The following is a 14610-nucleotide window of genomic DNA, read 5'->3' on the forward strand; positions in this document are numbered from 1 at the left end:
TTTTGCGCGTCGACGAAAAATCCTCCGTCCTCCGACCATCGACCGTGAAACAACAACGTTGCTGAGACTATCGGCCACGACGAGATTTACAGACGCGTCGATGACGATAGAGGCCGGCGAATCGTCGTATCTGGGCAAACACTGAGCGATCTATCCCCACGATCGACACGGATTACGCGGAAAAAACCCGTTCACCTTCCCAGACAGTTCCTTTACGTATGTACAAACGCTGCCCAGATCAGACGACGTTCCATCCGTTCGATTCTCGATCACATTGTACTGTACAAACGAGACGTCTCGACCGAAACCTATTTATCGAACGCCTGTCGCTCTTCCTTTTATATACAGAGAAACTTACGCTATCTACGCGATACGACTTAACGGTAATTAATCGACAATCCGACGTCGGATCGTGAACGTTCGACGATATCGTTCGCATCGGTTCCACAGTCTCGCGGGGTCCTTGAACATCCGCGAACGCCCACAGGGATCACGGAACGAGCTTTCGCCTTACTTTTTTCTTGAGACACACACGATACTCGCGGGGGGGTCAACACATCAACGCGGGCCAACGCGTAGGCGACAGATAATTGCTAGAGAAACAGACGTAGGAATAGTTTATGCGGTAAGTAATTTACGGTAAAAACGTACGTGTGCAAAGTCGAGCTCCACTTCCACGTCACCGCGTCCATCGCACAGGCCGGATCCGTTGCACTCTCTCCGCGCCTAGATACTCCTTTCAATCCTCTTCTCTTTTCGCCCCTACTCGAAACCCCCGACGATCTCGCGACGCGCGGTCACCGCGAGTCACGTCACCACCAACGCGACCTCCGCCGCGACTCTTCGAGGGAGGAACGCGTCTCCTTCGTGCACGTTTTTTACCTTCGAACGATCCTGGTTTCTGCCTCCTGGGGTAGCCGCGCGTCCTCGTTCACGGAACGAGCTCGACCAGCACGTGGCTTCGAAGTCGCGCGATTCACAACGTGATCGCTCACCTTAGCAGGTTCGAGACAACTAGAGTTAAGGTCGCCAATAGAATGGTCGGCGTGACGCCGCAACTGCCGCCGTGCTGCATGGCCGCGGGGTGCTCGCCTGGAACAGAAAAATATATACCTCCTACTTCTCTGTCTATCGTTCGCATTTTGTTTAGAACCTCTTACTAAAATCCACGTACAAAGGTACGACTGAACAGCAAATAATTGATAATTAAAAAGGACGTGGGTTTAAACATCCATTCGACACGCTCTTGCGTTCGATTGCTCGAATTGTACGCGGTGTACGATCGAAAGTATTTAAAAGTTCCATTTTATTCACCCGTGTCGACGAATTATCCCGCGTTAAATAACCCTCCGCGCGATTCCGCTGTACATCCGGGGGCGGTGCGCATTTTTCGCCGTAAATAATCATCGACGCGAACGACGCGAGATATAATGAAACCGCGGCAAAGCAGCAGAAAGCTCGGCAGAGTTCAGAGCAGAAGCAACGAGCAACGTTAATCACGACGGGTTATACCAACTCGGCTCGAGCTCCTGATTTCCATACGTACATTTCATATATCCAGACAAATGTTAACGGTGTATCGGGTGGATGAGCTTCAGCCGGTGTACGCAACATCCGGCAGTGATAAAGATAATCACGCTCGCGTGGACGCCGGCGGTGTAACCCGTTCGGCCGTAGAGTCGAGTTCCTCCTCGCGCGTACCCCGGGCAGAGACGCGATTTACGATCGGATCGGAAATCTCGTTCGGCCGGTTTGCGAAGGGCGCCGCGTCCCCGTTCTCGAAAAACGACGCCGTTGATCCCCCGTGCCGGCGCCCAGGGCGTAATTCCGTTAATACGCGCGGATAGTGCGCGCAACTACGGATAATCCGCGCCGGTTTATCGCCGAATAATTGAAATTTGCGGTCAATTTTGCCGAGTAATCAGCTGTGTTTGAAATAACGCCGATGTCCGCGGTATCCCGGTAGGTACCGCCGGCCGATTGTAAATTAATTATGCAGACGAACTGCGCGGCATTAATTTTCATACGGCGTGCAGCCCGCTCGAGCGTTTTGCCCGGCCGTGAATCGTTCTCCGAACCGTGGAGAACGCAGCGCAGCGCGAGGAACGACGATACCCGGGGCCTGTTCAAACGCGGGGATGATCGATGACGTTTCGTCGAATCGTATCGCTCGTGTCGGCCACGACTGGAAAGTATGCTCGATTGAAATCCGTTAATGGAATCGTAATAGTGCCGTGTCCAAGTTGATCAGCGGTTCATCGTGAACTGGCACTCGCCTCGTAGAATCGATCGACCGTCCCTGATCTCTGATCACGAAAAATTACAACGGAAGCACATTTGAATTATCTCGATAGAAAGCGATCTTCTCTGTCGTTAACAACGGAGTGGATGATCGCTAGGTTTATCGTATTTACCGTATAAGGAGGCACTTCGAACGATTAGAATTTTCTCGCGCGCTTCTCGACTCGACAGATTACGTTATAATACCCATCCCCAATTATTCGGTTCATCCGCTTTCGGCCTTAATTTCCGTTGAACGCTCGCCAATCTACAAACACCGCGGCGCGGCAATGAGCTGCACAGCAGGAGGGCCAAAGTAAGTCGTCAGGTTCCGCGGCGTGACGTGATTCAATCCGTGACTTTATACGCGCGGCTGGCGCGAGGGCCGCTGATGACTGACAGGCTGGATTGGTGAAGTTGCCGCGCAAGATATTGCATGTGTTATCGCGAGTGTTGCCGGCTGACAATAGATCAAAACCAAGGGTGCGCGTGAGGGAGGCCGGGAGTACTTGCCGCGGCCCCAATATACGAGCCTGTCAAACTTTATGACGAGGGATTTCGATGCTTGATGAATGAACACGCCGGTCCCTTCCCAGGTGCCGCCCTCGCGGCAGCCATTCAAGTTGCGCCCAACGATACGAGGACAGCCGTTGTCGGGAAATTTGTCGAACAATCGCGCCGTAAAGGGCGGACGATACGTCTTCGACGTCCAGCCGACTTCGGGGTGGACACTGATCACCGTGTACGACGATTTTCCAACTGTCAGACTGGCGAGCAGTCGGTCCCGTGGATATACGATTCGAGGGAGGTAACGTCGATACGGAATTCGTGGTTTACGTGTTTGAATTATCGACGAGTAGATCGAACGTTAAGGATTATGAGAAGGATTGTGAATTAATTTGTTTCTTTTTTTTTTTTGGTAGTTGTAGCTTTTGTAGAAATCTCGTAGGCGTTCGAATTCGTAAATTCGGGTTTAAATCGAATATCGCGGAACGCGTGTGGAACCGCGCCCTGATTCGACAAGCAGATGGGATTATGGGAGCGTTAAAGTGTTCGCGCTTTAGTTGGCAAGGAACGCTTGCCGATTTTTCCGCGCGATTTCCCCTCTTAAACGCGTTTGCTCGCGACGTTTATGGAAGGGCGTGTGCATGACGTAGCCTTTGGAACGTTTGAGCGATCCGCGTATATCGCGGTAGAAATAAAAAAATAAAAAATTGGGTAGGAAGAAAAAAATGGCAGTACGCGCCTAAAAACGCCTGGCGTATCGGAGCCAGGCATCGAGAAAGGTGCTGCACGGATTCAAAATAGATAGCATCGGCCTGGGTATAAAAATAAATCGACGAGGATAAAATTTCTCTGGATCCGGATAAAACGCGAACCAATAAACGAAAAGGGAGTGGGAGATACGATTCCACGCTCAAGTTTTCCTGGATGAAACCCGTCACGTCTTCCCACCCGTAACCGTGTGATATTCCAAATCACTCCAATTCCATCCTCCCTTCGATATAATCAGCTTAATGATAATTAATCGAAATTATTCGAAGTACACTGCGATAATTCCTGAATTATTAACCCAAATTCTGACGAGTTATCAATAAATTTCTCCGTGTATCGTTGGGCCACCGAGCTAAATGAACGCGTAATTCGCCCGGAATCGATACGAAATTCCATTTTAACCCGCACACCCCCGGTCGATCTAATTCCGCGACGGATCGCAACGAAATGCACAGGGGAGAAGGAAGAAGAATCGTCGCGCGATACTCCTTTCAGCCAGGGTAAACGGTTATATTACAAGAAGAGTGCGGATCAATATTAAGAAACTTGTGTGTCACGGCGCAGCTACCTCTGAGCGCAAGACTGATCGTCGCTCGAGTACCGAAGAAATTAAGTTAAGCCATGACCGAGGTTAGAGGGAAAAAGGGACGGGGAGGGGCGTACGTCGAGCGAATGAGGCTCCGTGGAATAAAAAAGGCCCCTCTTACCATTCAGCACGTGGACCATTACGCTGGCTGGATTCGCGTTGCTCGGGATGCAGGTGTAATTTCCGCTGTCCGTCAATCTGGCTTGTGTCACCAGAAGTCTGCTCGTCGTTCCGCTCTCCGTCTTCTCGGTCTCCAAGGAGACCCCGCCCCTGCGGTGAACGCTGAATTATCAAAGATACTTTGCTACTGTTCACCGTACACACACGTTTCGTTACGTTCGTCGCGTACGTAGCCGCAGAGGGTTGCGACACGGCCCCGCGTTACAGCGCGAGCGTCGACATGCATCGAGACGCGTTGTCAGGCGTCGCCGTGTCTCGTTTCTAACAGCGGAACGCTCCACCATTTCCTCCAATCTTACGGCTCGCGCGCGCACCTCAAGAGCGTACGAGGAGAATCTGCTGGGTCTGCTTCTTGTAAAAATTCCACATTTGTCTCGGCTTGAAAGGACTCGCAGGATATAAAGAATTCACGCGACTGATTCAGAGTTCCGAGTAAACGGAGTTTAAAAGCTAATTTGCCTGAATCGTATTACGTTCCCATGCGAATTAACCTCTTTACTCGTCTGCTTTATATTTCCGTGTTCAGTGCAAGCACAAAGTAGGAAAGGGGTTCGTTCCGAGGGAACACTTTACGTTAACTTTAAACACTACGCATTCGCTCCTTAAGTCCTTCCATCGTTTCTTACTTTAGATGAGAGATTCTCGTTTTTATTACGATTTAATTTTTGACATCCCTTGCGCATATTGGTAAGTAACCCAGCAGATCCGTAACCGCGGTCTACGAAATAAAGATCGCACAAAATGGCAGCGATATTGAAACAAGTTTTTCGCGTGTGCCGCACACGTGTTACGAGCTTCGCAATTCACCCTCTTCTAATCGCTTCCATTTCGTTGGACCATCTTTTTTTCGTTTCGCGTCGCGATCGTTGGGACCCGGCCGGGCTATTGGTTTTCGAACTTTGGCCCGCAGCGAGAAAAAGATCGCTCGTCCCTGTTTCGGGTCGGCGGAGGTGAAAAGAAGTATTCGTCTTTTTTTTTTTGTTTTTTTTTTTCTCTCTGAACAAAATCGAGGCAATGCGGACGCAGTCGGCAGTCGGGAAATTTGTTGTCTAGCAGCGATGGAAATTTTCATCGGCAGTCGATAAAGGTCGCGTATGTACGATGCATCTTTTATTGGGCGCGCGGCAATAATCGTAACGTAGCCAATCGAACGGAAGCGAGCTGGGCCCTCTCGCTTCCTCTTTCGAGGTTGTACTCGCGATATGGCCGGGGGAGAGTGGATGTGCACGAGCAGAGGCATTACAGAGAGAACTCGAGAACATGATTCTCGTGGCTTGTACCTGGGACTGTCGAAATCCACCACAGCTCCTCCGTGATGCCACGAAACGCTACTGGGCGGTGTACTTTGCACATTAACGGAGCACGTGAGGCTTATCGTGCTGCCTTTCTTCACGTAGACGTCTTCCGGGCCCAGGATTTTCGCCTGAGCGGCTGCAACACATATCGAAATCGACTGTTTAAATATTCCGTGTCTTAGCCTTTGCGCAAAATTTCGTTCATTTGTCTCTTCATTCTTTTTTTATCCTTCTTTCTTTCACACGGGGAAAAGATTGCGTCTACTGTCTCGTGAATCTTGTAGATTCCATTAAGCGTGTCTCGAAGCGACATCGAAGCTAACGTGGTCGCTCGCGCGTTCAAAAATTTACATGGAAACGTGCAGTGAGAGCGTGCGATTTCGTCTGCGTTCGCGTTGTAAGTGTACCCGTGTGACTTGGAAATTGATGTGCCGGCGGTGAACGAAAGAAAGCGTTGGAAAAGCGAAGTTATCGGAAATAGAGATTATCCATTGTCTTTTTTTTTTTTTTAAATAATTACACGTCGCTAACATAGAGAAGCGCAAGACCCACTGGCAGCGAATTGCGTCGAATTAACTTAAATTCGGTGTGTAATACCGTATGCAAATGCGGGCGGCGAGTATTCGCTGGCTCCGTGGCTGTGCTCGTGACTAACATTCGAAACGAATTTCGCGGAAAGTTTTAATGGAACTTCGAAGTTGCGGCCGGCGGAAACAGAAAGGCAAAAACCACGGCCTAAACTTACGCTGTTGCCGTGAATATTTTAATTGCCCGCGGAAGTAGAATCAGAGTACACCAGTCAGACCTCGCCGTATCGAAAAGCAGCGTCGAACAGAACTAGCACAGACGCGCACCGCTGTGCACAGCTCTGACAGGGTAGTCGAGATCATGCCAAGCGTCGCGTGAATTATCGTTCGTGTGCCGTGGGTAAACACGGATCAAAAAAATGTTTCCATTTCTTGCGCTCTCTGTCGCGATGCGATCGCTCATCTTCGCGCAGCATATTCAACGAGAGAGAGAGAGAGAGAGAGAGAGAGAGAAAGAGAGGTAAAAAAAAAGTAGACGAAAGAAAAAGGAACAGAATAGACGAAATTCAAGGGATCAGCCAGAACGTAAAACGGTAGAAATGATCGAGCATCGAAGCAGAGGCGTAAGCGGGGACTAACTTGGAACATCCACCGGAAGCCAGGTCGAGCACGCGCGCAATTATCTCGTTCGCTAATCTTCGCATAGCATTAGAGAAACTCCATCAAACTCAATTACTCAGCGGATCATAATTTCAGAAAGCAATTAGAAAACGCGTGTCGTTGCACGGGGCTCGGCTCGGCTTGGCTCGTCGAGTCGTGGTGTGTGACGATCAGCGAAACGGATCCCTTTACCGCTAAAGTCAGCTCGACCAGCCCCTCGTAAAACAAAACCATCCGGTCGGGTCCGGTGGGTGGAGTTGAATTAATTAACACTAAACGGGTAGGACGTGCATGCAGTGATAGGGCACGGGTCGTGCACACAGGCATGCTACCAGCCGCAGACACGTACAGTAGTCGGAGAGAGAGAGAGAGAGAGAGACAGGGCAGGCAGGCATCGGTGATCTACACACTGGTCGCAATAAAACGTCTATAGCTCAGGCAAGTTCAACAGCTTGGAAAAGGAGTTCTGTTCTTGCGTGATTCTCTAACCTGAGTTGAACGTCCGGTGAATGGCGTTCGGTGTGGTGGTGGCGGGGACAGGGGCACTTTCTGGAATGGGAGGACAGAAAAGATATCGAGTTAATCGATTTCCCCGAGTGAGTGAGAGAGAGAGAGAGAGAGAGAGAGAGAGAGAGAGAGAGAGAGAGAGCATGAGAGTGAGAGAGAGAGAGAGAAAGAGAGACAGAGTGATATCTACTGTTTCGTGGGTGGCCCGGGGATTGAACTGCCACCGAAACCATCGTGATATAGGTTACGCCCGATGTTCCCTGGGATATGTACGTGTACGTATGCGCGAGCGTGCATCGTTGTTCATTCATGGTGTTCGTGGCCCCCCTTTTCTTGTCTCCAGCCACGGCTCGTACTTTTCTTCCATCGCGATAACAGCTTCGCGGCTCTTTCCAAGAGCGCCAGCATTTATCTTCCCCGTGCCACGCGAAATTCCCGGCGAACAAGTTTGTTTTCGTCGGCTACCCGGTTCCACGGTCCTTGTAAAATGTACACGCGCGTATCCACCGTTCTGGATATTTATTCCCACGGAATTAAACGAATCGATTGACGGCCGTTCTCGAGCGAGCCAGCTACTTTCCCCGACTAATCTGCCGCGTTCTCCTCGTTCAATTCGCCGAACACCCGCCCGTGCCGTTATGGATTTTCGTTGCTCGAAAATATTGATCCGGCCCAACTAACGAGCAATTACTGTTATACACGCCTGTACGCTGGCCTCGTGATAGGGACAGGTACACGCGGAGCGCACGAACATAATTAATGAACAGCGCTGCCCGCGCACGCAGCCTTTGAACGCGAGCCTCGTGAATCGCGGAAACAGTTCACGTGCGCGACGATTGATACCGAAAAGAAGCTAATCGGTTGACTGTTAGCGGCTGAAAGTCTCGGTGGCGATCGGAAATAAAATGGCCGCGAAACATTTTGCGACGTCGAACGGAGGGTTATCGTTAAACTTTAAACCGGTAGGCGAATAATCAATGGGATCTGGTTATTAAATTATTGAGACATCGGGTGGATACGCGGCATTATCGGCACGGCACGATTATTCGCGATTAAGCTACCTGGGAACGGTGTGTACATTGTTATTCGTTACAGTTCGCCAGCCGCGCTATTAATCGCGATAAACCGTAATCATCAAGTTCCATAAATATTTAGAGCATTAAATAATAGATGCTCGTTAACATGGTACGGTAAATACTATTATATTATTCGTTGTGCCGCGTTGAATGCGAAAATGTAATCGCACAATGGCGGCCCGCGGCGCGCACTTGTAATTACTTAGAGCTGGAACATAAACGTTAACCGAATCGACGAGGGAACGGGGGCAAACGGCACAAAGGCCGGCGTGAAAAAAAAAAAAAACGACGCCGCGCGGCAACGCGAACCCGTCAGCATTGTTTGATAATGTTCCATTGACACGGCGTCGGTGACTTGATCGCGTTTAATACGAGACCGCGACGACGCTCGATAATTCACGAGGACTTTTAATTGACGCTGTAACGTCAACCGCTGGTTTGTAACCTGAAATGGTTGCCGCGGGAGCGCGCGCGGTTGCAACGCCCGCTTGACGTTGACAGAGCCATCAATTAGGCGAATTAATCGCGCGACGAGAAGTACCGGAAGACGAAAATCGACGCGCGCTCGGGTATGAAATACGAAATGGGGGTGAGGGGCGGTCGAGTCGAACGAAATGGCGATGAAGTGAAGGGGGGTTGACCGATCTCTTTAAAAATGTTTCACGTTTCTCACGGTGACAGGCATGCAAGCGGAAAGCTTCAATCCTTTTTCTCATGCTGGTGCGTAATCAGGATATCGAAGGTGTGCCTTTCCTGATCGATCAGGCGGTGGACACGTGGACAAGCGTCGCGAGGAGGAACGGTCTCTGTTTCATCTAGAAACTTCGTTACGCGCGGTATTTACAGCGACAAAGTGGTCCTGTTTTCAATTAGGCGATTAATCCTCTCGCGTTCATTTTTCGATTAATTCCGCCGGGAAACAAATCTAACCCGTGCACCCGCGCTTCTCGTCCCGAGCGGCCGAATGGCTTTTATTTTTTCGCGGGAACTTTATGAGACAGCGAAAGAAAGGAAATACGAGCGCGCAGAGGAATCCAATAAAGCAGCCGCTTCAATTTCGAACATGAATCTTCTTTGATCTCGTTCCCGGGCGTATTACACGCGGGAGGATTAATCGCAAGGATAATGGTGGAACAACTGGCAGCTTTACCTTCGACTCTCAGCACGAAGGCTAAATTCATTTTGGGCTCGGTGTTAACCTGGCATTCGTAGACCCCAGCGTCGCGCTGTTGAACGTAGTCGATCTTCAGCGTCCATTCGTCGGATGCTTCCGGGTGTTTCACGGAGAATCTTTCGTCGCCCGTGTACGCGTAGATGGACGATGTCAGTATGTGTAAATCCCTTTTACGTATCCAGGATACCTGGAATCAAAATACCGTCTTGGTGAGCAACGTTGACGTCTCAACGAAGGCTCGAGGATCATCGACTGTATTCGTATCTAATACTGTTCCCGCCTTGTCCCTTCACGGGGATTCTCGAGGATCGAAGAGGCGAATTTCTCTAGACGAAATGGAACAGAGTGGCGAAAGCCGTTTATTTCGAAAGAGTTCGAATCCAGTGGATTCGAAGCAAAAGATCCGTCATCGATTAAAAAAACTCCCCTCTCATGTAAAAATAATTATTCTAAAAGCGAAGTAATTATTCCTGCAATTTCTATTACGTTCGTCCGTCGTCAACGATCGATCAACAAGTAACGTTCGCAACGGTACAAGTTACAAGGGCATCGATGAAACGAACGACGTGAAATGGTACGTTTGACACGAATATACATCTGTTCAATCTGTTAACAGTCGAATAATAACATTTCCATTGATCTATTGGCGCACCCGCAGCGATCTAATAATCGAATCGTACAGCGTATCAAATTTTCGACGTGTCCCCAGCATTAACGGCAATACGGTTCGAACACGCGTGATTATGCGTCAATGCGTAAAAGAGAAGCTAAATTTAATCCCACCGCAGCGTTGTGTTCGATATACCATTCGCTAACATGACCGAAAGGCATTCAGCCACTGTTCAAATAAGTCTCACTCCACGTTCAAGAGAAATCGCTGAAAAATTGTCAAGAGGCTTTTGCGTCTATGCTGAATGTGGTCGATAAAAAATCATCGAAAATTGTGCAAGTTCGCGCGGACGGCCACACGACGGCGTCGACTCGTAAATAACATAATCTGACGTATGCAATGGCACGATTCTAAAATATATTCATTGGGCTCGAAAATCCCGACGGTTGGGAAAGTGTACAACACCCGATAGCTAGCGAAACTAAAAATTTTATCGCGGCACGTTTCAACATTTTATCGGAGAATAATTGACCGCGCTAACGACCGCAATGAATCGATAGAGACGTTCGACAAATTTAATAAAGCCGGCCAGCGGTATCTCTGTCCGCCATAACTGGGCTTGAAAAATGCCCGAAATACCCGGGACGCGACGTTCTATCCGCTTATCGACGTTCATGGTTGATCGTCGAATGTCTCCCACGGCCGTGCTCGACAATTACGCAAGTACGTGACGACTCCAGGCCGGCAGTTCCCGCGCCGGAAGTCACCCCTCGCGGAGCCAACTTTCAAAGCGTCGAGCGTTTATGGGCGGTGCCGTCGCTTCTAACCCCAGCAATGGGGCTCGTTAAACGTATGTTCCACGGGAAGAAGATCTTCTCGCCGACATTAATTATTCTCGACTGAATCCTTACGCGATTCGCGGAGACACGTTCAATGGAACGAAAGGGGGACGACGGGGTGGGAGGTGGATAGTCGCACGGGGGTTGAAGAGGAGAACAGGTTGAGTGCTGGAAGAGAGGAAATGTAATCACTCTCGGCGGAGTAGCAAGACGTCGAAACGATGAAATCTCTCGAGAAGTTTTCGACGTTAGACGGTTGATAAGGGTTCGTCGTTTCGTTTTACGATTCTACGTCGAACCAGTCGTATTACGAGTTAATTGAACATGCTACCCTTCGACGTGGCCACGGCTTGGCCCGCTCGAACCCACCGGCGAGCTCTTCGTACGTCATCGTGTACACACAGGGTTAAAAATCGATACGAAATTAAACGGAGTTATCGCGTCGTTTGAAATAATTCCGTTCCCGATCGGATTCGCGAAAATAATCCCACCTGGCCGCGAACGTTTTCACCCCTGCTCGGGAATCTCCTCTCGCACGGAATTCGCGTTATTTTGATACGAATTGAGGCCGCGTTTCACGCCAGAGATGTTCCAGCGAATTTATTCTGCGAATTCGAGCGACCGTAACGAGCACCGCGGAAAGAGGAGAGGAGAAACACAAAGAACGGGAGGAGCAGGCTGGGGAAAGAGAGATTTATCCAAAGGAGGATCCTTTAAGTATAAATTTCGAGCGCGGCCATTCTTTATCGCGCAGTCTCTTCTATGAGGGGAATAGGCCAGTTATCATTTCGCGCCTTTTATATCTAGCCGACCAGCTCCGCCGGGGAAAATTAAATATCTTCCAGCTCTCGCGCCGTTACCCCAACGGGGTCGAAACCACTTCGTAAGTTACCCACGGGCGTCTTATAGTTTCGAACTCGGGGTTCGGGTTCGTGGTGTGTTACCTACGTGTTTCACGCGTTATCGCGGAATTCCGCCGCCATTAGAGTACAACGAGGCGAGAAATTCGGCCGATTAAAAAGTACACGAGACGTCTCTCCGCGTGTGCCAGCATTTTAATCGTCGTTGAACGAAACGTTACGTAACTTGTATAGTTACCAGGTTTCGTCTGCAGGTTGGTTCTTGAAAACAAGTTCGCCTCGTTCTATGGAAGATCAGCGAAAAGCACGAAGTGACTCGCGACTCGTCTCTTCCTTCTCTCGTGCACCCTCTGTCCACGGTAGAGGAAAAAGGGTTAACACGGGTAGCGGATATCGCGCGGTAGGTAAAACATCCTCGAGCGCAATTTGCCGGTTGGTAACCAGCGCAAAAGAGCTTTCAGTGGCTCGGCCTTTCGAAGCGATACCGAGCTGGTATTTTCTGCTTAGGTCAACCCGAAAACGAGCCGGCGAGACTCGGCTCTTCTTTGTATCGCTACGCGAACGTTCAACGCGATCTCCATTTCCTATTAATCTGGCAGCGTTACCGCCGGCTGCAGGCATCTCCGGAGATTCCTGCGCCCCTTAAATCGAATCGGTTGCTCGGAGACGGAAACGCGAAACGGGCGAGCGGATGAAAAAACAGGGGGATCGCGGTATTGGATAAAGGATACGCAGCAATTTAAGTGGCGCGTTCGTGGCGGATAGAAGAAGAAATTTAGAACGCAGCTGGGGAACCGAACAAATTTTCCTCGGGACAGGAGGAATTTCACCGGGAATATTTCCTCCTTACGCCTTGGTCCACATTCGCGGCAGCCTGTCTCGAGCAACTCCTCGCGCGAGCCGCAACGCGCACGTACGTGCAGGCATTTTCTAAACGACGCCGACGGGACGACTGTTGCGGCCTCGACACGCAACCAGGTCGCGTTCGCGTTACCGCGTCTCACCCGTTTTCGTTCGCGGCAACAAAATGGCAGACCTTCAGCGTACCCGCCGTGCAACGAGGAACGATGATTTTCCCAGCCATTCACGGTAATTTCTCGGGATAAAAGGTTTTCCAACGCGAGGGTAACGCGGTTCGGGTCGACGCCAGACGGGTCTCCGAGGGAGAGCCGGGTGAAACGGTGGAAATGATGGCAGCCGTTCGTCGCATGGTAAACTCGATTTACAGACGGCTCGATGTAGGTTTCCACTTGTACTTATCTAGGCGGCACCGTCTCGAACGCTTTTCTTATTTCCCTCTCGTCGCGGCTTTCCCGGCACCCACGAGGCGCAGTCGAGTGTGTCAATCAATTTAAGGGAGACAGATCGGTTTGGCTCAATTTTATTTCGCACGTACCCCAGCGAACGCAGACGCGCGACAAACATTGACTGACGGCTGGGATAAAGGTATACCAGCGTGTTTCGAGATATTGGTTCGCGATGGAAGACGGTAGCCTTGTCGGGCGGTGTACCAACGACGTTAACGCGTTCGCGGTATCTTCGCCAACGCGAAATAGGATAATCGCGCGCGGCGAGCCTGGGGACAAATTATTCGCGACGTTCGAAATGTCAATCAGCCGAGGGTTCTGCCGATCATTTTATCGTGGACCAGTCGCTGGTGCACGACCGATAGAAATTAGAGATACCAATTAGCAGGTGGTAGTATCAATTTAATGGCCACCTCGTTGTCGTTCGTCATCGTCGTCGTTGCAACCGAACTGCGTTCGACGTGGCTGTTGCTCGTTGATTATCGTCACCGTCGTTATCGTTGTCATTACTTGAATATCCCATCGATTCCAGCTTCCCTCCCTTTCTCTCTCTCTCTCTCTCTCTCTCTCTCACTCCCTCTCTTCTCTCGCTCTGCCCTACTCTCGCGATGCTATTATTATGTCCTCTATCTCTATGCGCTCATCTTCTCGCTCGCACGGCCGTTCATTACCTGGCCATCCGTGCCTCCCTGCTCAGCCAATGCCGGCAAATGGAAGCCTAACATTTATAACACTCTATACGCAGGCCAGTAAATCGGTTGCTTTTCATCCGATAGTAAATTACAATTAGTGCTTCCATAAACTAATTTTATCGTAACTAATACACCCTGAACGGGCTGCCGGGTGCAAGTAAATACCTCGCGTCCCTTCGATTTGATAACGAATACATTTTCCGATAGGGGATGTACGAAAGTTGATCAGACGTATCGCTAAACTTTGTACCCTACATCGAACGAGACGGGCTCGCCATTAATCAACTTGCTCGTGCTTTTTCCCCGGCGAAGACAAAAGTGCATCGCGCCTCGAAGAAACGCGAGGACTCTAATGGAATAATAGCGAATGCAGCAGCGCCGTGGAAATTGCGCTGTTCGCGCCCCCCCTTCCGACGAGATGAAACGAGACTAATGCCTGGTAATTGGGCGAACTTCAGAAGCGTCGACCTGAAGCGTTCATTGGGGGACAGTTAGGCATGGCACGGGTCCAAATTTCGCGTAGTCTCTCTCAGCAACGCTTGGGACTAGAAAGTTAGGAAAGGAGGGGAAGAGAAAAAAAAAACGGGTCGAGCAGGGGAACTGAAATAAAGGGAAAAGAACAGAGATTCCGTTGTCCTTCTTACGAAACTTTTACTACTTTCGTTTCTTTGCGAATTCGTCGCGCGACGAATTTATCTTGTTCCACCGAGCTAAGTTAATGCGCGAGAAAGGTTTGAAGGGG

At 50.1% G+C, this 14610-nt stretch overlaps 1 protein-coding gene across 3 annotated transcripts in view; it reads right to left on the reverse strand.

The window, feature by feature from the left end:
- Window positions 1–907: 907 nt before the first annotated feature.
- LOC143432660 (zwei Ig domain protein zig-8) overlaps window positions 908–14610 on the reverse strand; it is a 123003-nt gene continuing 109300 nt past the window's right edge. The window contains exons 4-8 of one of the 3 annotated variants that reach the window (XM_076909471.1): window positions 9537–9747; window positions 7293–7352; window positions 5602–5752; window positions 4263–4423; window positions 908–1092 (exon numbers count right to left, since the gene is read on the reverse strand). In XM_076909471.1, coding sequence (XP_076765586.1) covers window positions 992–1092; window positions 4263–4423; window positions 5602–5752; window positions 7293–7352; window positions 9537–9747 — 684 coding nt within the window. In that variant the 3' untranslated portion in view covers window positions 908–991. The remainder of the gene's footprint in view (window positions 1093–4262; window positions 4424–5601; window positions 5753–7292; window positions 7353–9536; window positions 9748–14610) is intronic. The other 2 variants (XM_076909453.1, XM_076909462.1) reach the window with 2 other exon arrangements.

The sequence above is a fragment of the Xylocopa sonorina genome, chromosome 1 (assembly GCF_050948175.1).
Source record: "Xylocopa sonorina isolate GNS202 chromosome 1, iyXylSono1_principal, whole genome shotgun sequence".
NCBI classification, from domain to species: domain Eukaryota; kingdom Metazoa; phylum Arthropoda; class Insecta; order Hymenoptera; family Apidae; genus Xylocopa; species Xylocopa sonorina.